The sequence below is a fragment of the Suricata suricatta genome, chromosome 8 (genome assembly GCF_006229205.1).
Source record: "Suricata suricatta isolate VVHF042 chromosome 8, meerkat_22Aug2017_6uvM2_HiC, whole genome shotgun sequence".
In the NCBI taxonomy this organism is placed as follows: Eukaryota; Metazoa; Chordata; class Mammalia; order Carnivora; family Herpestidae; genus Suricata; species Suricata suricatta.
This window is the reverse complement of record NC_043707.1, coordinates 52,545,374-52,567,364: the sequence shown is the minus strand read 5'-3', so window position 1 is coordinate 52,567,364 and position 21,991 is coordinate 52,545,374. Positions and strand designations below refer to the sequence as shown.

The following is a 21,991-nucleotide window of genomic DNA, read 5'->3' as shown; positions in this document are numbered from 1 at the left end:
GAAGTTGGACGCCCAACCAACTGAGCCACCCAGGTGCCCCTGTTAGCACCAATCTTAATTTAGCCTAGCCAGATTTCAAATACTCATTGACCACAAGTGGTTCAAGGCTACCATATTAGCATAGGTTTAGATTGATTTTCTTTAAATTATTTTTTTGACTTTTTATATTTTATACAGTCAGTAATTTACAAGTGATGCCCACTTTTTTTGTGAAGTATCATCAGTGTTACATTAAAATTTGGCACAATTTAAGGTATTTTTAAAAAGATTTTATTTTTAAGTAGTCTCTACATCCAACATGGGGCTTGAATTTACAACCCCAAGATCAAGTGTCGTACACTCAACTGACTGAACCAGCCAAGCACCCCTGGATTTAAGATGTTTTTAACTGAAAAATGAATTTGAATTATAGGCTGCTGAGTATATTTAATTTTCATTAAGGACCTGGCACTTGGAACTGATGCAGAAGGACAGAAGGTGAAAGATTCTATGCGAGTACTTCTTCCAGTTCTACTCAACAAAAATCATGATAATTATGATAAAATAAGAGCGATTCTACTTTATATCTTCAGCATTAATGGTAATTGAGACTTTATTTTCATGAATATATTGAAATACTCAGCTCTAAGATCACTTTATAATAAGTACTTTACTATTTATCATAAGGGAGTCTTAGAAAATTCAAAGGTAGTAGCTGAAGTTGATTAAGAGAAATATAAAAAAAAAATAAGAAATTGGGAGAAGACCAAAGGGGGTATGTAATTAAAATTTGCTTTTTATTTAAAAAGCTTTATTCATGGGTACTACCTAAACCTAGAGATGATTGTGGTAGCAAATATGTGACTGTGCACTTATATATTTTTATCTAAGGAACTACAGAAGAAAATTTGGACAAGTTGATCCAGAATGTAAAGATAGAAAATGACAGTGACATGATCCGTAACTGGAGTTACCTTGGTGTTCCCATTGTCCCCCCAGTAAGAAATCTTCCATTATATATATTCATATACATACATGTGTGGTTTACATTAAATATGTTTTCTCATGTGGGAAATCCATGTGGATAGTCTTAATTTCACTTAATAGATTTGGTAAGTAAAAATTTCTTAATTTGAGTAAATTATGAGTAATTTAGGCAAATACATTTTCTAGTGAATTCATATCTTATGTTTTCTGTTACAATTTGCTTTTATACTTTTCTATATGACTCGTTTATAGCAAATTTTGTAAGAACACTGTTTAGAATCTCAGTCTTTACCATCAGGTTTTATAGCACTTTTGAGTAAACATAATTTCTGATACTATTATAAATTTTATCATTAGAGCACAAAATACTGTGAAATTTTGTGATCACTCCTCTTCATATTTTTTTGAGTAAACATTTCCATTCTTAGTTCTAAGTCAAATATACATAGTATTTGCTATAGAATTACCTATCTTTTTATGAAAATGTATTAAGTGAATATTACTAAATACAAATTACTGTTTTTAAATGTTTTCCTCTATTTGTATTAGTCTCAACAAGGCAAACCACTAAGAAAGGATAGGTCTACAGAAGAAACTTTTCAACTCTCTCGATGGACACCTTTTATCAAAGATATTTTGGAGGTAAAATTCTTTAAATTTTACCTATACTATAAGTGCCTTTCTGTAGAGTATACTTTACCCTTTGTATATTTATCTGTCAGTCTGAGAATATCTGTGGGTCAGGAATTTTCTGCAGTACTGGCAAGGTTTACAAAAAAAGGCTGTGTCTGAGGTCAGGAGAGGAAAGGAAACTTGAAGATTCTTTCTGTGAAGGTATCAAACAAACTTACACACTGACAGCCTCAAAATAAAAATAAGTACATGTACTGCCTTATGGAAAAAAACTATTATTTTTTATGTAGCATACATATAAGTAATTTATGTATGAAAGTTCAACAAAATAACATTTGTATGTGACCACTGTTAGAAAGTGTTAGACTCCAGGGGCGCCTGGCTGGCTTAGTGAGTAAGCGTCTGACTTTATCTCAGGTCATGATCTCACTGCTCGTGAGTTCAAGTACCGTGTCAGGCTCTGTGCTGACAGCTCAGAGCCTGGAGTCTGCTTTCAATTCTGCGTCTCCCTCTCTCTCTGCCCGTCTCATGTTCATACTCTGTCTCTTTCTCTCAAAAATAAATAAACGTTCAAAAAAAGTTAGACTCCAGTGTTCTTGGAAATGTATTTGTCATATTAACTGTAAATTTTAAACTATGGTTTGCAGTTATATCCAACAGATGGTTTATGCCATTAGTATTGTTTCCTTTTAGAAATTAATATTCAATTATAGGAATTTAGAAAATGAATTAATAAAAGTTAAGTTATATTATGAACAATAAATTCATGACATTGATTCTTCAGTTATAATCATATAGTTCTATTTATTCCAATTTTTCTCTGACTTTAAACTTTTCTACTTTGCTTTGGGAACTAAATGTTTACAATTTATTGCTGTGAGTTTCCTGTTTTGCTTGGCTAATTTTATGTCACTCACACATGTTTAGTTATAGGTGAAAAGTTTAAAGAATTTAGACTTTGTTATGCAGCATAAGATTATTTTCTCTATGCATAACAGAGATGTAGAACTAAGTAGTCTTTCTTGGCTGGTACTTAAAAAATTTTTTTTCTTAATGTTGATTTTGAGAGTGAGAGAGCATGAGCAGAGGAGGGACAGAGACAGAGAATGCCAAGCAGGCTTGGCACTGTCAGCACAGAGCCTGAAAAAGGGCTTGATTTCTCGAACCATGAGTCCATGATCTGAGCCGAAATCAAGAGTCGGACACTTAAACAAATGAGCCACCCAAGTGCCCCTTGGCTAGTACTTTTAAAATAAGAACAGACTTTCCTGAACCCTGTTACAAGGATTTGCCTGTTAATTAAAAAATAAAATCCATTTTTAGCTCAGTGGCATTCTAAGGCCTTCAGGATTTCTCCTGAAACTTGGTTTCTTTGCTTTTTAGAATCTTTTATGTATGTATGTATGTATGTATGTATGTATGTATTTACTTACTTACTTTCTTACATCCAAGTTAGGCTTCTTACAGTCTTAATGAAATATTCTTGGACTACTCAGTACCTTGTGCTCATTCCTTATGCCCACATACTAATACCTTTTATACTACTGTGCTATAAAGCAGTGGCCTCCAAAATGTTGTAATCATGTACACGTGTCCATAAAAATTATGAACATGAGCTTATAGCACGTGAACTGTTTTTAAGCTACGTATTACTGTACTGATGAAGCATAATCTATGTATATAGTATACTGATACATAGTAACCCTAAAAAAAGAAAAATTTTTTAAACATGAAGGAAAACTTCTCTAATCCCATTAGATTATCTTAATTACCACTAGGTCAGGAGTGCACATTTTCTTTTAGAGCCACTGTAATGAAGGGCAAGGCCTGGACTCTCCAGTAGCCTAAGAGTTTGCCAGGACTAGGATGGTATGTAGCCCCTAGTGCTCTAGAGATAAAGGTTTTGATAAATTCCCCACAATCCTTACACCGGTAGACCCTCCAAAGGAAGAAATGTAGACATTTAGTAAATATTAATTTAATCAGTAAGTAAAGGATTGCATTAATTTTTGAAGCAAGTAAGGTTTGTAAGTTTAAGAGAGTGGGTTAACCTTATTTTATTAAATATTTATATGTCTTGAGGTTCCTTAATTTTTAACACAAATTTTGAGTTTTATGCAAAACATACAAATAAAAAATCCTGGAGGGTGCGTGCGCCTGGGTGGCTCAGTTGGTTGAGCGTCCCACTGCGGCTCAGGTCATGATCTCATGGGTCGTAGGTTCAAACCCCACATTGGGCTCTCTGCTGACAGCTCAGAGCCTGGAGCCTGCTTTGGATTCTGTGTCTCCCTCTGTCATTCCCCAACTCATTCTCTGTCTGTCTGTCTCTCTCTCTCTCTCTTTCTGTCTTTCTGTCTCTCTCAAAATAAATAAATATTAAGAAAAAAATCCTGGAATTTACATTTTTTTGATGGTGTTAATTCTTTTCTTCCCTAGGATGCCATCGATAATAGATTAGATTCAAAAGAATGGCCGTATTGTTCCCAGTGTCCAGCAGTATGGAATGGCTCAGGGGCTGTAAGGTAAAACCAACAAAAGTATGATATTACAGACTAATAATTGAAAGTACTCTTACAGTGAGAAGTACTCTTATATTGAGAATGCTCCTGGAAGCATAGTTACTTAAAAGACAGTTTTTCTTTAACTGTGACCTGTTCTAAATGAGTCTAGGTAAGCAATATGAAAACATACGATACCATAGAACAAATGAATGTCCTGACCTTATGTAATGCAGGGGTTTCAACTCCCAGACCCTTCTCTGCACAGTACCTAAGACTTTGTCTCCTTTGTTCATTAAACAGGTAAACACCCTTGTTTGATAAGTTTAAGCTAACATTTGAGGCAGACCAAGCCTCAACTCAGTTTACCCGCCTAGTTTTTAGCCTCCTTTTTACTACTGGCCTTTTGGAGATTTCTCTTTCTTGTTTATTTTCAGCTGTGCTTTTAAAAAGAGGTTCACTCTTACTTTAACCAAAGCTTCTAGATGCTTTCTAGAGTGAGATTTTTAGGATCTAGGGATTTTAACTGCTATATTTTGTGTTTATCAGAATGTAAAACACTAGCACAGTATCTTATACATGTATGTGAAACAAATTAAATATAAACTTGAGTTCAGAAGTTTAAAAATAGAATCACTTGTTTTGAGCAGTATGATCTCCCACCCCTTTTTTTTGCTTTCTTACTCGATTTCTTTTGAAATAGTTTTTAGACCAAAACTGCACTTTTAGTATTTCCTTGATTTATTTTATACAGGAATCATGAGTGTATCTTAATTCCTGTTTCATCTTTTAAAACCAGCTACTGATTCTCTTTACTTTTTTTATATTGTTTACTCTTTCATCGTTCCTTCAGATGTCAGATGGAAATGATGTAGACAAGAACGTTATTAAAAGTTTACCATGGTGGGGCGCCTGGGTGGCTCAGTCGGTTAAGCATCCGGCTTCGGCTCAGGTCAGATCTCAAGGTTCGTGGGTTCGAGCCCCGCATCGGGCTCTGTGCTGACAGCTAGCTCAGAGCCTGGAGCCTGTTTCGGATTCTGTGTCTCCCTCTCTCTCTGACCCTCCCCTGCTCCAGCTGTCTCTCTCTGTCTCTCAAAAATAAAATAAAAAGCAATAAAAAAATTTAAAAAAAAAAGTTTACCATGGGATCCTACATTGCAGGATCTTAGAGGTCCTCTAGAACATGGTTTCCAAAATGGGTAACAAGATGATTTGAGGGTATTTATTTTTTACTAAAAAAGGAAGAAATTAAAGCTTTATTAACATGTACCAATACACATACATAATTATTAAACTGGTATATATTCTTAATAGATGTACAAAAAATATAAAAAGATTTTTTAACATTTATTTTTTGAAAGACTGAGCACGAGTGGGGCAGGGGCAGAGAGAGAGGGAGACACAGAATCTGAAACAGGATCCAGGCTCTCAGCTGTCAGCACAGAGGCTGATGGGGGGTTGAACCCATGAGCAGTGAGATCATAACCAGAGCTTAAGCCAGACGCTTAACTGACTGAGCCACTCAGGTGCCCCTAGATATACAAAAGTTTTATTTTGAAATATTTACTTTTCAAATAAAAGCTCACAATTTTTACTAGTGAAATGTGGGAACAAAAGAAGTGATTCCTATGAATAGTAATGCTATTCAGTAGAACTTTCTTGCAGTAATGGAAATGTTGTGTATCTGCCCCTCCAGTATGATAGTCACTAACCACATGCAGCTATTGAGTGCTTGATATGTGGCTAGTATGACTGAATTTTTAATTTTATTTAATTTTAATTAAATGTAAGTAGCCTCGGCACCTGGGTGGCTCAATCAGTTGATTTCAGCTCAGGTCATGATCTTACAGTTCGTGGATTCGAGCCCTGCATCAGGCTCTGCACTGACAGAGCCTGCTTGGGATTCTCTCTCTCTGCCCCTACCCCATTTATGCTCTCTCCCTCTTTCTTTCTCCCTCTCTCAAAAGAAATACATAAACTTAAAAAAACTTTTAAATAGCCTTATGTAGGTAGTGGCTCCTGTATTGGACAGATCTAGAAAAGTCTGGGGGAGGAAATGATATATAAATAGTAGCTACTTTTTATTGAATGCTTCCCTGGCACCAGATTTCATGCTTTGTGTATCTTGTACATTTTTTCATTTAATCCGGAAACAACCCTTGAAGTTTTGAGAGAGGTTCTGTAACTTGCGGAAAGTCCATCTGAATTAGAAACCAGCAGAATCACAGTTGGAACTCAGGTCTAACTCTTTTTTTTTTCTTTTAACAACTTTATTTAGGTGTAATTGACTTAAAAACAATGTATATGTTCAAGATTGACAACATGGTATTTTGATACATGTACATTGTAAATGATCCCCACAAACTAATTAATATATGTGTTACCTCCACAGAATTACCATTTTCTTTCACGTGTGTGTGTGTGTGTGTGTGTGTGTGTGTGTGTGTGGTAAGAAGGCTTAATTAATAATTTAAGATCTAAATTTTTAGCAAATTTCAAATATACAATATAATTTTTGTTAACTATAGTCACTAGGCAATACATTAGATCTCCAAAATTAATTCATCTTGCATAACTGAAAGTTGGTGTCCTTTGATCAACACTATCTCATTTCCCTTCCCCACCCCTAGCTCCCGGCAGTCAATATTCTCTGCTTCATGAATTTGACTGTTTCATATTCCACAGAGAAGTGAGACCACACAGTGTTTGAGTCCAGTGTAATTTCACTTAGCAGAATGCCCTGCAGATTCATCCATGTTGCCATTAGCAGAATTTCCATCTTTTTTTTAAGGCTAAATAATATTCCACTGAATAGATACACTACATTTTCTTTATTCATTTCTCTACCAGAGGATGTTTATGCGTTTTCTGTATCTTGGCTGTTGTGCATAATGCTGCAGGTCACACGAGAGTGCAGATATATTTTCAATATCTGCAGCCATCATGCTTCACTGAGTTCCAGCATGGAATGTCCCAGTACCACATCAACTCCAAATGTATACCTGTGCCTCCCTTCCTATGCCTGTAATACAGCTGACACTCTTTCATTTATTCCATATGAAGAAATGATATACCTGAAAAGTCTGTGACTTTGTGGAGGTAATAAAGTGGGGAAAGTTGCACTGAAAAACAAGAGGGTTTTAAAGACTTCAGGAAGTATAGACTTTTCAGGTGCATAGTATGTCACTTCTATTTAATTTGTTTTATATTTTATTTTTTATGAGAGCTGCTCTCTGAGACCACTCTTAAAAAATTTTTTTATAATGTTTTTTTCTTTTTTTTGACTTTTGAGAGAGAGAGAAAGCAGGGGAGGGGCAGAGAGAGGGAGAGAGAATTCCAAGAGTTGCACCTTCTTCCAACTGAGCCAGTCAGACACCCCTGATGAAAATTAAATTTGAAGTGGGGCTGTCCTACCTAATTCTTGGTTCTCCAGTCATACCATAGTTAAGTCATTTCCGTAAAATCAGTGTAATTGTTGCCAAATTTTGGCTTGAGTTAGCCTTTTTAAGAAATCTACAAGCACTGTGGCTTTAGAAATGTTTTTAACATGTTTGTATTTATTTTTTAGTGCTCGCCAGAAACCCAGAGCTAATTATTTAGAGGAGAGGAAAAATGGGTCAAAGCTGATTGTTTTTGTAATTGGAGGAATTACGTACTCTGAAATGCGTTGTGCTTATGAAGTTTCTCAGGCACATAAATCCTGTGAAGTTATTATTGGTAAGACTTTTTTTCCTGTTTTCAATTTTACTTTAAACAACCTAAATGCAAGAGTATATACATGTAAAACTTTATGTTGCATTTTACATGTAGAACTAAATTGTTCAGTGCAAAAATGTATTAATCAGTATTTTTATGTGATATGCTAGTTTTTCCTGGTTGACCTTTTTGATAATTTGATTTTTAAATTTTCTGATTTTGAAGGAATAAGCCTCAAGATATTATATTATTTAAATATTATTAAGTATGTTTTAAAAAATATTATGTTCTATACTTGCTCTTATTATTAAATAACTTTTGAGAAATAAATACATTTTGATTACAGAAATATTTTGAATGTTTTTGTGGATATGACATCGGCAAGTCCTGTGTGGAATTTCAATCAAAGCCACTGATATATAACCTCTCCTCGTCTATGGAATGCCGCATTGTACACCAGGTCTAAATCTAGAGCTCTGCTTAATGGTCCTGTGATTGAACAGTGACTGTCCTGTTCTGCCACAGGGATAGAATAACCTCCAGTTTTGCTCTTCAGCATATCAGTGTGTACCACAAAGGAGACAGAGCCCTAGGAGTGAGTTACTAAGCCTTCCTGTTCAATAAAGAGGAAGGACTTGAAATACTGTGGTATAGAGAGATTTCAGGAATGTGTCCAATAGAAATTTTGTTAAATTGCGCCAAGCTGTGGCACTTTGCAAATTTGAGGGACAGGGCAATATAATTAGCTAAAAAGAATCTAATTAAGTGCTGGCTTCTGAAAATTTTCTTTTCTCCTTCCAGGTTCTACACATATTTTAACACCCAGAAAGCTTTTGGATGATATAAAGATGCTGAATAAACCCAAGGACAAAGTCTCCTTTATTAAGGATGAATAGGGATTTTTTTGTTTTGTTTTGGAGATTCCTATTAACATGTTCAACTAAAATAGATCAAGACAAGGTTGCTACCATGTAATTTAAACACTGTAAATATTTTGTGGAATAATGATTTTTCAAACATACCTCTTAAGGGACTTTATGATTACATATCTTTGGATTTGCCATGTTTAATAATTTAAATAGTGTTGATGCTTTGTAGATGATAAGAAATATTAAAATGCTTTCTAAAAGGAAATTTTTTACTTTTGGAACTGAATATATTAGAATTGTGGGTAATTTTTCACAACTACCTATGTACATATTAATTACCAGATACTTACCTGTCTTATACAGAAGTATAGTTTTTTGGGAAAGAATTATTTTAAATGAAAAGGTGGTAAAAGTAAAAAGTTTAAGTGTGTGTGTGATAGAATGATTTTCTTTTAAGTACAGATTTTTATCCAATTGAAACTCTACTTTCTTTTATGTCTAAAATAGTTTTATCATTAATAGAAATAATTTCACACTGTATACTGTCTTCCCAGATACTTGTGAAGAACACAGTTTTATGTAAATTCAAAGTCATGTATGTTTAAATTAGAAAACCAAAAATAATTGTAAATATTCTAAGAGAAAATAAATGTATAGTTACAAAAGTTATCTTTTTTGGGGGCAGGGGAGGAAAGGGAAGTTGGGAACCTTGTAAGTTCTAAATCAGAGAGTTACAAAAAAGAAAAAGAATGCACCGTAATCTTTCCACCAAGATACCCTGGGTTGATTTTCTATAAAAACGGTGTAATATTTGTATAAGGTTGGATGATACAAAGATGTGTCTGCACAGGTTTTATACAAAGGAAATGTCTTCATTTCAAATATCTCTTTTAACCTGGCCTCATAGTGTTGTCACATTATGGGCCATAATTTTATATATTACTCATCTTTAGACGTTTGCTTTTACATATAATCCTGCATTATTTGGATTATTTGGATTCATAACCTTTGCAGACACACTCATATTTTTATAATATAAATTTCTCACAGTGGCATAGCTGGTCAAAGTATTTGTGCATTTAAAATATAGTTGACCCTTGAATGACACAGATTTACGGACACTGAACCCCACCTTCTTCAACCACACAATTGAAAATCTGCATGAAACTATTTACTCAAAACTTAATTACTAATAGCATACTGTTGACCAGAAGCCTTACCAATAACATAAATAGTCGATTAACATATTTTGTGTTATATGTATTACATACTGTATTCTTATAGTAAAGAGAGAAGAAATGTTAAGAAAATCATGAGAAACAGGGAGCCTGGGTTGCTCGGTTAGGTGTCCAACTCTTGATTTCAGCTTAGGGTTCAAGCCCTGTGCTGGGCTCTGTGCTGATAGCACACGGAGCCTGCTTGGCATTCTCTCTCCCTCTTTCTCTGCCCCTCCCCTGCCTCCTCGTTCTTTCCATCTCTCTGGATGGATGGATGGATTAATGGAAATCATGAGAAGATAATTAACAATACTGTACGTATCTAAAAAAAAAAAAACTACGTTCAAGGGTCAAGTGTGCTGATAGGTGTGACCATTATTCTTATATAGTAAATCCATCACTTTTCCTTATGGCTTTTGTGTTATATGCTATACTTAGAAATACTTTATACACCCAATATTATAAAGTCATTCACTATCTCTTCTAGAACACTTCAGTGAGTTTATTTTATTTTTACAGATAATTCATCCATCTGGAATTGACTTTAGCGTGAGAATACATGCTAGGTACAGTCCCTTAGCATTTGGCATTCTGTCCCATGCCTCCCCATCTCATACCAAAGGGGATGAAAGGCCAAAAATGATGTTTTGCAGACTCCAAGGTAAGTAAGGTTCATTCTGAACAGGTTAGGTTCTGCCAGTGATCTGCATTTGGTCAAGATTTGGAAGGTAGAGGCCACATATCCTGGCTGTGCTAGTGGGTAAGCAAGCTCCTGCCATCTGAAGTTTGTAGCAGCCAGATTCTATGTTTTAGTGTCCGTCAGCTGCTGCATGGGCATGAGACAGTACTGGTGGCAGTGGCAGCACTGAATTTGTATTCTCTGGATCACAAAAGGTGATACAACCTTGAATCTAAAAGCATGTTGGCTGGGGCATCTGGGTGGCTCAGTTGGTTAAGTGTCTGACTCTTGATTTCAGCCCAGGTCATGATCTCACAGTTTGTGAAGTCGGGCTCTATGCTGACAGCTCGAAGCCTGCTTGAGATTCTCTCTCTGTCTCTCTCTCTCTCTCTCTCTCTCTCTCTCTCTCTGTCTCTCTGTCTCTCTCTCTTTCTCTCACTGTCACTCTCAGTCTCTCAAAATAAATGAACATTTTAAAGAAAAAAATTAATAAAAGCATGTTGGCCCTCAGTTTCTACCCCTGTAGCTTTTTCTCTTGATTTTCAAAGCCCTGTGTTCAATCCCATTCTTTGAAACACCCAGCAGTGTACTTCTGTCCCTACAGGGAACCCGGCTGATACGTTATTTAATAGGGAACCGGCTTTCGTCTTAGACACCCAGGCATTGTACGGAGGTTGTTGGATAATCCCTCTTTCCCCAACTAGTCCTAAATACTACTTTTATCATAGATTAAATTTGCGTTTTGGTCTATTTCTGAAGTCTATTTTATTGACCTGTAGTTTGTATTTTTTCCTATTTCAATTCATGCTGTGTTTTATTGTGTGATAGATATAATCTCTACTTTACCTAAATCACTTTTCAGAAATTTTCTGGCTATTACATTTTTCTAAATGAACTTTAGTATCATTTTGTTAACACCACAAGTTATTTTGTTATTTTTATTAGATTTGCAGTAAATTTGTAGGTTAATTTAGGAAAATTTGACAGCTCTATAATACTAAAATTTTAAATTTAGAAATATATATTTTTATTTACCTAAGTCTTTATAAGCTTCAGAATTTTTATTTTCTTTGTATAGGAACTGCGTATTTCCATAATATCTTTATTTTGTGATTCCATGTGAATTGTATTTTTTGTTATTTTCAAACATTTTTTATATAGGAAAGCTATTGTTTTGATATATTAATCTCATAACTTGCTATTTTACTAAGTCACAATAATAATAGGCAAGTGCTTACTTAGAGCTTTATGTATGCCAAGCACTGTTTCGAAGTGCTTATATTACCTCACTTAATCTTCTCATTTAATTCTGTGAAGATAAGTACTATTATTATCATTTCCTTTTTGAAGCTGAGGAAACTAGGGCATATAGAGGTTATGTCATTGAACCTGGATGTGTATGTGGAGAGGAAGGTCTTGACATTAATAAATGGCCCTCTTTGAATATCGAGCATGGGAACAGTACTTGCTCGTGAAAGGGTTAGTTTTGGGTGTCTGCATTTTATTTGCAGTCCTTGTATGCCTTGGTTACTAGCAGTCCAGGGCTAATACTTGTGTGGAACAGAGATTTAAACTAATTTTGCCCTGTGACAAATGGAACCAAGAGTGTGATAACAGCAAACAGTGGCCCATTAATTCAGTCACTTAACACCTCAATGATGACTTTGTCCTATCACAGCGATGTGAGATCCTTTGAGGCCTCCATTTTACTTATATTTTAAGCTTAGAATTGGAGAGATCCTTTGTTTCCTAAATCTCTTACTGAATTTTAAGATGTAAATGTTCATCTCACATAAATTCCTAGTATAAGCTAATTCCACCTTCAGAATTAGCAATTACAGATTCTGATACCAAGACCCTGAAGAAGACATTTTGCTGTTACAACTAATTGAAACCATTTATTCACTATCTCTGAAGCCATTTGCTTCCTGTTGATCAGGGCTTGACTTATAAAGTCATATTGTTCAGCCATATTCACAAAAAAATAAGAAAAATATCAGTCATTCATTCACAAAAAAAGCCCAGATCCTGGCAATTTATTTTTGTAAGATGTGATGGCTCCATAACTCACTTCTGCTATAGGTATTTATGACTTTCTGTGAATTCTGTCAGATTGCAGGCAGATTTCTTTTAAAATCAAAGGAGCAAAAGAGTCCATCCCACAGTAGAATTTCTGCTATCAAAACAACATTTTGGGTATTTTAAATCATTAAGATTCAAATCAGTAAGATTACAGTAGAAAGGAATGATAAAAAGATGAGTTTTCATTTATATAATCTAATAGTTAAAGTGGATGGCTAGAATTTTTTTTTTTTTTTTTTTTTAGGATTTTACTTTTGAGTAATCTCTCTACAACCATGTTGGGGCTCAGACTCAAAATCCTGAGATCAAGAATTGCATGCTTTCCAGACTAAGCCAGCGCCCCCAAGAATTTTATTTTTATTTACTTTTTTAATTTTAGAGAGTACGAGCTGGGGAGAGAGGCAGAGGGAGGAGACAGAATCCCAAGCAGGTTTCATGCTCAGCACGCACCCTGACACTAGTCTTGCCCATGACCCTGGGATTATGACCTGAGCCAAAATCAAGAGTCAGACACTCAACCGACTGAGCCACTCAGGCACCCCTAGAATTTTTTTATTAAAGAGATAAAAGCATTCCCCCTCATCATGCTGTCTTGCTCCTGGCAACCTGAAGCAGCCAGAGCACAGCTACACATTGGAAGTAAACACAGAGTGGCCTCTCTGAACAGTGGAAGCTGCCAGATGTTTCTTTATCACACTGCTGCCCTCAGCAATGATGAGCCCCTTGACTCAGCATTAGAAATAAATAATCAGTTAACGAGCTTGTTTTTCTGGTCTGTTGCTGCATCAGAATTAAAAGAGAGATTTGTCAGAATTTACACAAAGAAGGGAGGAGACAGCCAAGGCTACATAATCAGTAAATACAAAATTGCCTTTGTAAATCAGAGCTTAGCACTTTTCCAGGACTTCTTAAGGACATTGCCCTATTTCTTTTTCTTGGATTAAGCATGTCGCAATTATTAAGGAAATATAAAATTAACATTTAGAATGTAGTTTAATAGAGATGGGCCATATTTTTAAAGAAATTATTACAGTAGTTAACTTTCTATAAAGGTTAATTGAGGGCTTAGGAACATTCATTTAGGGTGGTCCCTTCTGAACTGGGTTCCATGGATTTGCTTCAGATGTCTGTGAACTTTTAAAAATTATGTGCAAAATTGTGTATTCTTACATCCCTTTTCCCTGCAGGAGTGGAGTACGGGAGACTCCATAGCTTTCATCTGATTCTCAAAGAGGCTGGAACCCAAAAAAGGTTAAGAACTAATGAATCCTATAAGAACCCTGCAAACCAGAGAAGTATAATTTTAACCTTGAGGGCAGGATAGTGATGCTTGGCACATAAAACAGGTTTTCAAGTTGTGATTAAATTTAGGTAAGTGATGAATCTAAAAGCCTTTTAAAAGAGCATATACACAGTTTAAACTCTTACAGACCAGTGTTCGCTGTCTTCCTTAAAATGCCACAGCTTAAATTACCGTTAGCCACAAAATCAGAGGTGTCTTCGGGCCGGCCTCTGCTTTATCTCTTCTAAGACACTCTTAACCAATTTCCAAGACCCAAAGTTAAAAATAGCCCATTCTCCAGCCAGCTCTGGACAAATAGCAGCTGCCTTGGCCACCACAACGGTCTTCAAAGTGGGAATGGATTTAACTCTCTACCACTAAGCAAAGCTCTGGGGGTTAGGAACCATTTGTTGACTGTTTTGAGTGACTACAGGCCTCAGGAAAGAGGGAAAGAGCCAATGATGTGCTGCTCTGTTATTACAGAGGTTCTAAATCAGCCTTGAAGCAAATCAGAATCTTGTTCTAGCATTCTACATGAAATGCTATAAACTTAGTGAATCCCTGGCACATAGTTTTAATGAATTAATTGTCTTTACTTTTGTCCCAAATTCATTAATCTAGGACTGACTAAACGTGTTTGCCTATTTCTGACTTTAAGAATTTAATATTGTACAGAAAGTAAATGAAAAGGAAAGAGGCTTTCTTCTCCGGCTGACTCCCAGCTCCATTTCCTGGAGGTCCACTGAATATTTTTGTGAATGTTTCCAGAAAATGTGTATGCCTTTGAAAAAATTACACAAACGAAGTCACACTACGTGTATTATTAGCGATCTTGCTTTTTTTTTTTTTTTTTTTTCACTTCCCCGCCTCCCTCCAGTGGCTGCATTTTTTTCGGTAGCTGCAGAGTACTGACTGATTTCATGACTTGTTATTTATCAATCCTCATGTAGGGTGTTTAGATTCATCCCAAGTCCACTTGGGGGCTCTTCCCATCAGTGCGCCAGTGGCCTTCCGTTTGTAATACCATGGCCTATAGTGGAGTTACCTATAAAGCCATTGCTAATAGGTGGAATTGCTGCTCAGAATTTAAGTGCTTTGACATTTGTAGAATTTGATACCAAGTTGCCTTCTTCCCACCAGGTGGCACCAGTTTATACTTCCACCCTCAGTGTAGGAGAGCCCTGTCATCCCCGGCCTCAATGACGCTGGGTTTTCTAAACTTTATCTTTTTGCCATACTAAAAGGCAAAAGTATAGTCTGTTGTTTTGTTATGTTCTCTTTCTTTAAGTGTTTGTTCTTGGCTTTTGTTTTACTTTGTTCAGTAATCTCTGTAAGGCTCAAACTCATGACCCTGAAATCAAGAGTTGCATACTCTTCCAATTAAGCCAGCCAGCTACCCCTAGTTTATGGGGTTTTTTCTTTCATTATGAGTTAGGAATAACAGATTTATTTGAAAATAAATACTTGTTGATTTCAATTTTAAGAATCAGTGTTCAGGGGTGCCTGGGTGGCTCAGTCAGTTAAGCGTCTGACATCATCAGGTCATGATCTCACAGTTGGTGGGTTTGAGCCCTGTGTCAGGCTCTGTGCTGACAGCTAGCTTAGAGCCTGGAGCTGCTTCCAATTCTGTGTGTGTCTCTCTCTCTCTGTCCCTCTCCTGCTCATGATCCGTCTCTGTCTCTCAAAAATAAATAAATGTTAAAAAAAAAAATCAGTGTTCTTTTTTTTTTCTTTTAAGCACTTGGGGCCCCACATTTCCTATGGTTTTGGTATTTTCTCTAGAAAGTTCCCTTCCAAAATTGTGTAATAAGATATTTTTTGAGGGAAGTTTTCTTCGCATTTTTTTTTAAGTCTTCTGTTGCCTTGGGTCAAACTAGTATTTCAGTTGATTCCTCCATCTCTGTACTTTGGCAAGATCTTCTGCAATACTTCTAATCATCTGATCAGTAGTTTCTTTCAAAATGGTTGCTGTCCTTAGGGCATGATCCAAAGACGAGTTTAAAATCTACAGAGGAAAAGTTCACATATTTAAAGTTACTGTTTCTGTTAATTGGGTTAACTCATTATTAAGCATTGCAAGGTGGAATTTTTGGAGCATTCTTTTCCCACCCAGTCTATTCCTGTTTTTGACTGTTGGTTTCCTAGGAAACCAGTCTGAGATGGAATATATTTTTTAGAGAAAGGCACAGAAAAAAGACCCAACACGTGACTGATGAGCGTGAATCAGAAGGTGAGGTCAGCAGCCGGCGGGGCTGTTGTCCTGCGGCAGAGGACAGGATCTGTGCGAAAGAAGTAAAGCTGTTGGGGCACATCAACGAGGGCTTGGGGGTCATAACCCCTGAGAGGGCGCCCAGGGGCGTTAGCGCTTGCATTCCAAAGCATTTGAAGGTGGCCTGGGACTTGGTTTGAAAATAGGGAAGTGCTGGCAGCTCTAACGCCAGTGTCACTGGGACAGACTTGCGAGCGGCTGGAAACCGTCCACCACCTTCACTCCAGGGCCAGGGGGATCCTGTAGTGGAGGCACCACCCACAAAACCCTTTCTCCAGGAAATTTCCCTTGGAGCCAATTTAGGAATAATACAAACCACGTGGCTGCTCAGGCTGTGTGTCTTTATGTTAGTGCTGAGCACAAACTATTTTAATCAGAGCATTTTCTGGTGCCACCATACTGTAATGATTTAAGACCCATCAGTTTTGTGACCAACACCATACTTACAAACTGCAAGGATTCTAGAATGGTTTTTTCCTAAGTCCTCACCTCAGATTCAGTTTCCATACTGTCCAAGTTGCTTAAGGATTTGCTTCCAGAAATCCTGAAGGGCTGGAAATAGGGTGTGGGTGTAGCAAGGTCTGAACTGTAAGTCATGAAAATCTTAAGATTTTTTCTGGAAGACAAAACACATTGATATTTGTATAAAGCTTCTCTCTCTTTCCTAGCTCTGTGGTTCAGTAATGGCTGTGTGTGTGTGTGTGTGTGTGTGTGTGTTTCGGATGGAGGACTTTGTGCACTGCCTGCTTTTTGTAGCTCTCAGAGTCCCATGTGGCTGATAAGCTTCAGAAAAAGGTGGTTCCATGACCATGATCTGGGAGGTGTTTCCCCCCAGAATCTTTCTCCTCTTCCGTTGTCACAGAAAGAGATACCACTCCAATTTATGCAGTTTTTGTTCTTTGGGGCCAACCTTCTACCCTGTATATATATAAAACAAATGCACAGAAATTTGCCAGTTGTAGGCACTTTGAGTTCATTCTACAACCAGTGAGCTTACACAGCAATAAGGCAGCAGCAATAGAAAAATAAAAGCTGGGGCACCAGGGTGGCTCAGTCAGTTAAATGTCCAACACTTGATTTCAGCTCAGGTCATGATATGGTTTGTGAGATCAAGCCCCACATTGGGCTCTGCACTGACAGGGTGGAGCCTGCTTAGGATTCTCATTCTCTCCCTCTTTCTGTCCCCACCCCCCCCTCTGTGTGCTCTCTCTCTCTCTCAAAATAAACTTAAAGAAAAAAGAAGAAATGCAGCACCTCTTTAAATAGGCACCCCTGGAATACTGCACTGTAAGTGTGACTCTCTCTGATAACGTCTGGGTGAACAAGGAGAGCCAGGGTCACCATGTACAGTTGTTCGGTTGTGCGTGGCGTAGCTCTAGGTTTCATTCGCACAGTCTGTGTGAAGGGCACTGCCTGGAGTTATGCTTTGCACAACCATGAATAGGGGCCTTAGGGGATGCCACAAATCCTTGCCTGTTGACAGGTGGGCCATGGAGCCATCTTCACATTTCCCTGGCTTGAGATTCCTTCTGTTAACGTTACTTCTTTGGTACATAAAGCACTTGTAAGCAGTCCTCTCCAGGAAGTCTGATTTCAAATGTTTGTGACTCTAAGCCTCCCTTCAGTGCTGCAAGTTAATTTAGCACTTTGGATCTATCTTCCAGTTTAGAACAGCAAGGAGCATCAGCAAAACTCCAGGCAAGGCAGGGCAGTGTGGAGTCCTCTCTGTCTTCACATCTAGTCAGTCACCATGATCAACAATAATAGCCATCACTTGCTGAGTGCCATGTACCTTTCCAAGTGCTTTATATGTATTGACCCAAACCTCAGTGCATTTGGCACTATTATTATTCCCATTTGGGGAATAATGAGGAAGCACAGTGGGGAAAGGGAAACACAAGAAAGGAAGGTCAAGCAACCAGCTCAAGGACACAGAACCAAGACTCAAACCCAAGACCTCCCCAGAGGCCACATTCTTAAACACTGCACTGCATATGGTAGTAGCTAGTGAGTTCAGACTGAGTGAGTGCAGAGCCTGAACCATTAACCACTCTGTACACTATCGATTTTGCCTCCTAAATAGTTCTTGAGTACTAGACCTCTCACTCCTTCTCTTCCACCCTTGGCCAGTCTACCATCATCCCATTTGGATTATTGCACCAGCCTCTTACTTGGCCTCTGTGCTCCAACCCTTGACTCCTTTAATGCATTCCCACTCCTCTAATAGTTAATGTGATTTTTTTTTAACTCTGGGAAACTTTTTTTAAGTTTAATTTGAGAGAGGACAAGCAGGAAATGGCAGAGAGAGAGGGAGAGAGACAAACCTGACAGGCTCTGCTCTGTCAGTGCAGAGCCTGATGGGGCTTAATCTCATGAACCTTAAGATCCTGACCTGAGCCAAAATCAGGAGTTTGATGCTTAACCAACTGTGCTATCCAGGTGCCCCAACAGTAGGAACTTTAAAAACACCCTGGTTAAAAAAAACTTCATTGGCTTATTATACTCATGAGTCTGAAGTCCTTCCTGTAACTGACGAGCCCCTGCATGGTCTAGCCCTGCCCATCCCTTCAGCTTCCCCTCGCCAGCCCCATCTTGCCCCACAGCCACTCATACTACGCTTCCTGAATTTGCCAAGAGGCCTTTTCACTCCAAGAAACCCTCATAGATTGGAATGCCCTTCACTGTTATCCTCTACATCCCTTTCCTAGTTAATTCACACTTAGCCTTTGGTGTTCAGCTTCCCTGAACCCCCAAATTAGGTAATAGCACTCTGTATGCCCCCTTTTTGGCACTTTCAAAGACTGGCTTTTCTACAAAAAAGCAACTTCCATGAGGGAAGGGACAATAGTTTAGTTTTTCACTGTATCCTCAGGACCTAGCACAAGACCCTGATATTGACACTCAAAATATTTGTTGAATAAATAAATGAAGTATTAGCCATACTTTGGTTTGAATCTTGGTTCTACTATTTATGATCTCAGTGATCTTGAGCCAGTAATTTAATGCACTAAGCACATTGTATGCACACAACTAAGTCATTTTGGTTATCACTAATAATACTTACTTTCCTGGTATTGACTCATGTTCATCTTGAGAGGATTTTGGATTTGATGTCTGGGAACAGATCCATTCTGGTTTTGAACAAGCTGAAAAATGTTAGCTTTGATTAAATTCAGAGCATCAAAAATGAGCCCCAAATGGTGGACATATGGGTATCATTTCCTGAACTTTTCTGTATGAATGAAATATTTCATGAAATCTTAGAGTAAGAAAACTAGGGAACATAGAAAACAACTTTTTATCTGAATACAGGGAAAGAAATTCAACTTCTTTATTTTAAGAAATTCAGCAATCCCTATCAAAATAACACCAGCATTTTTCACAGAGCTAGCACAAACAGTCCTAAAATTTGTATGGAACCAGAAAAAGCCCTGAATAGCCAAAGCAATCTTGAAAAGGAAAACTAAAGCTGGAGGCATCACACTCCCAGACTTCAAGACATATTACAAAGCAGTAATCATCAAGACAGTGTGGTACTGGTACAAAAACAGATACTCAGATCAATGGAACAGAATGGAGAACCTAGAAATGGATTCACAGACATATGGACAACTCATCTTTGACAAAGCAGGAAAGAATATCCAATGGAATAAAGACAGTCTCTTTAGCAAATGGTGCTGGGAAAACTGGACAGCGATATACAGAAAAATGAACCTGGACCATTTTCTTACACCATACACAAAAATAAATTCAAAATGGATGAAGACCTAAATGTAAGACAGGAAGCCATCAAAATCCTCGAGGAGAAAGCAGGCAAAAACCTCTTTTACCTTGGCCACAGCAACTTACTCAACACATTTCCAGAGGCAAGGGAAACAAAAGCAAAAATAAACTATTGGGACCTCATCAAAATAAAAATTTTTGCACAGCAAAGGAAACACTCAGCAAAACTAAAAGGCAACCGACGAAATGGGAGAAGATATTTGCAAATGACATATCAGATAAGGGATTAGTATCCAAAATCTATAAAAACTTATCAAGCTTACAACACCCAAAAAAACAAATAACCCAGTGAAGAAATAGACAAAAGACATAAATAGACACTTCCCCAAAGAAGACATCTAAGTGGCCAACTGACACATGAAAAAAAAAATGCCTAACATCACTCATCATCAGGGACATATAAATCAAAACCACAATGAGATACCACCTCACACCTGTCAGAATAGCTAACAACAACTCAGGCAACAACAGATGTTGGCGAAGATGCAGAGAAAGAGGGTCTCTTTTGCACTGCTGGTGGGAATGCAAACTGGTGCGGCCACTCTGGAAAACAGTGTGGAGGTTCCTCAGAAAGTTAAAAATAGAATTACTCTATAACCCAGCAATTGCATTACTAGGTATCTATCCAAGGGATACAGGTGTGCTGTTTCAAAAGGACACCCTCGTGTTTATAGCAGTGCTATTGACAAGCCAAAATATGGAAAGAGCCCAAATGTCCATGGATGGATGGAAGAATGGATAAAGAAGATGTGGTATACACACACACACACACACATACTCACTCAAAGGAGTATTATTCAGCAATCAAAAATAATGAAATCTTGCCATTTGCAACTATGTGGATAGAACTAGAGTGTATTATGCTAAGTGAAATTAGAGAAAGACAAATATATGACTTCACTCAGGAGGAATTTAAGATACTAAACAGATGAACATAAGGGAAGAGAAGCAAAAGTAATATAAAAACGGAAGGGGACAAAACATAAGAGACTCTTGAACATGAACAAACAGAGGGGTGCTGGAGGGGTGCTGGGAGGGGAGATGGGCTATATGGGTAAGGGGCATTATCTACTGAAATAATTGTTGCACTATATGCTAACTTGGATGTAAATTAAACAATAAAACTAAATTTCTTCTGCACTGATTAAATAAATAAATCTCTCTGAATTCTTACCAGGGGAGAAGAAAATGGGTATTGGGGGGTAATCTCTGCACCCCTTGATCATCTCTAACATTCTGTGATTGTGTTGAATCTATTAATGTATTTGGGAAAAATTGACATCTAGAATAAAGATTCTTTAAATTCTAAAAAAGAAAAAAGGAATTCAACTTTTTTTTAAAGTAGGGTCCACACCCAGCATGGTACCCAAATGTGGAGTCCGAGCTCACAATCCTGAGATCAAGAGTCAGACACTTAGTTGACTGAGCTACTCAGGTGCCCCTTTAAAAGGAACTCTTTGGGGCGCCTGGGTGGCTCAGTCGGTTAAGCCTCCAACTTCGGCTCAGGTCAGATCTCACATTCGTGGGCTCGAGCCCCGCGTCAGGCTCTGTGCTGACAGCTAGCTCAGAGCCTGGAGCCTGCTTCAGATTCTGTGTCTCCTTCTCTCTCTGCCCCTCCCCCTCTCATGCTCTGTCTCTCTCTGTATCAAAAATAAATAAAACATTAAAAAATAAATAAATAAAAGGAGCTCTTTTTTCAGTAGACAAGAGACCAGGAGTCTGGATTTAGGTTCCCTGTGTGCAGTGTGACATCTGGGCATGCTGTCCAACTTCTGTGGACTCAACTACTTCACTGCCAAGTGGAGGAATAATCCCTTCCAAGAGCATGGACCAAATGGATTCCTGGAAGTCTTCAAATTCTGGGAACCAGAAACTAAATTATGTTACTAAGACAATTCTAGAAAATAGAGAGTAAACAGAAAAGAAGATAAATGTAGGAAAGTCACCATAAAGACAAGAATAAAGACAGGGAAAGGAAGAGAGAAGAGTCAATGGCCAATAAATCTGCCTTCTCTGT

At 37.6% G+C, this 21,991-nt stretch overlaps 2 protein-coding genes across 9 annotated transcripts in view; one reads left to right on the top strand and one right to left on the bottom strand.

Annotated features, from left to right (window-relative positions):
• The window catches only part of STXBP3 (syntaxin binding protein 3), a 56,895-nt gene extending 47,568 nt beyond the window's left edge, over window positions 1–9,327 (top strand). Inside the window, exons 14-20 of one of the 3 annotated variants that reach the window (XR_003911901.1) lie at window positions 442–580; window positions 871–977; window positions 1,516–1,608; window positions 4,036–4,121; window positions 6,263–6,336; window positions 6,998–7,196; window positions 7,666–7,750. Coding sequence is in view for 2 of the 3 variants with exons in the window: in XM_029948143.1 (XP_029804003.1) it covers window positions 442–580; window positions 871–977; window positions 1,516–1,608; window positions 4,036–4,121; window positions 7,666–7,814; window positions 8,595–8,689 (669 nt within the window). In the remaining variant the exon portion in view is untranslated. Of the gene's footprint in view, window positions 1–441; window positions 581–870; window positions 978–1,515; window positions 1,609–4,035; window positions 4,122–6,262; window positions 6,337–6,997; window positions 7,197–7,665; window positions 7,815–8,594 lie in introns of those variants that run through there. The other 2 variants (XM_029948143.1, XM_029948144.1) reach the window with 2 other exon arrangements.
• Window positions 9,328–15,648: 6,321 nt separating this feature from the next.
• AKNAD1 (AKNA domain containing 1) overlaps window positions 15,649–21,991 on the bottom strand; it is a 104,330-nt gene continuing 97,987 nt past the window's right edge. For all 6 annotated transcript variants that reach the window (XM_029946330.1, XM_029946332.1, XM_029946335.1 and 3 more), the window contains 3 exons: window positions 19,256–19,337; window positions 16,681–16,807; window positions 15,649–15,927 (listed from right to left, as the gene is read on the bottom strand). In XM_029946330.1, the coding sequence (XP_029802190.1) occupies window positions 15,796–15,927; window positions 16,681–16,807; window positions 19,256–19,337 (341 nt within the window). In that variant the 3' untranslated portion in view covers window positions 15,649–15,795. The remainder of the gene's footprint in view (window positions 15,928–16,680; window positions 16,808–19,255; window positions 19,338–21,991) is intronic.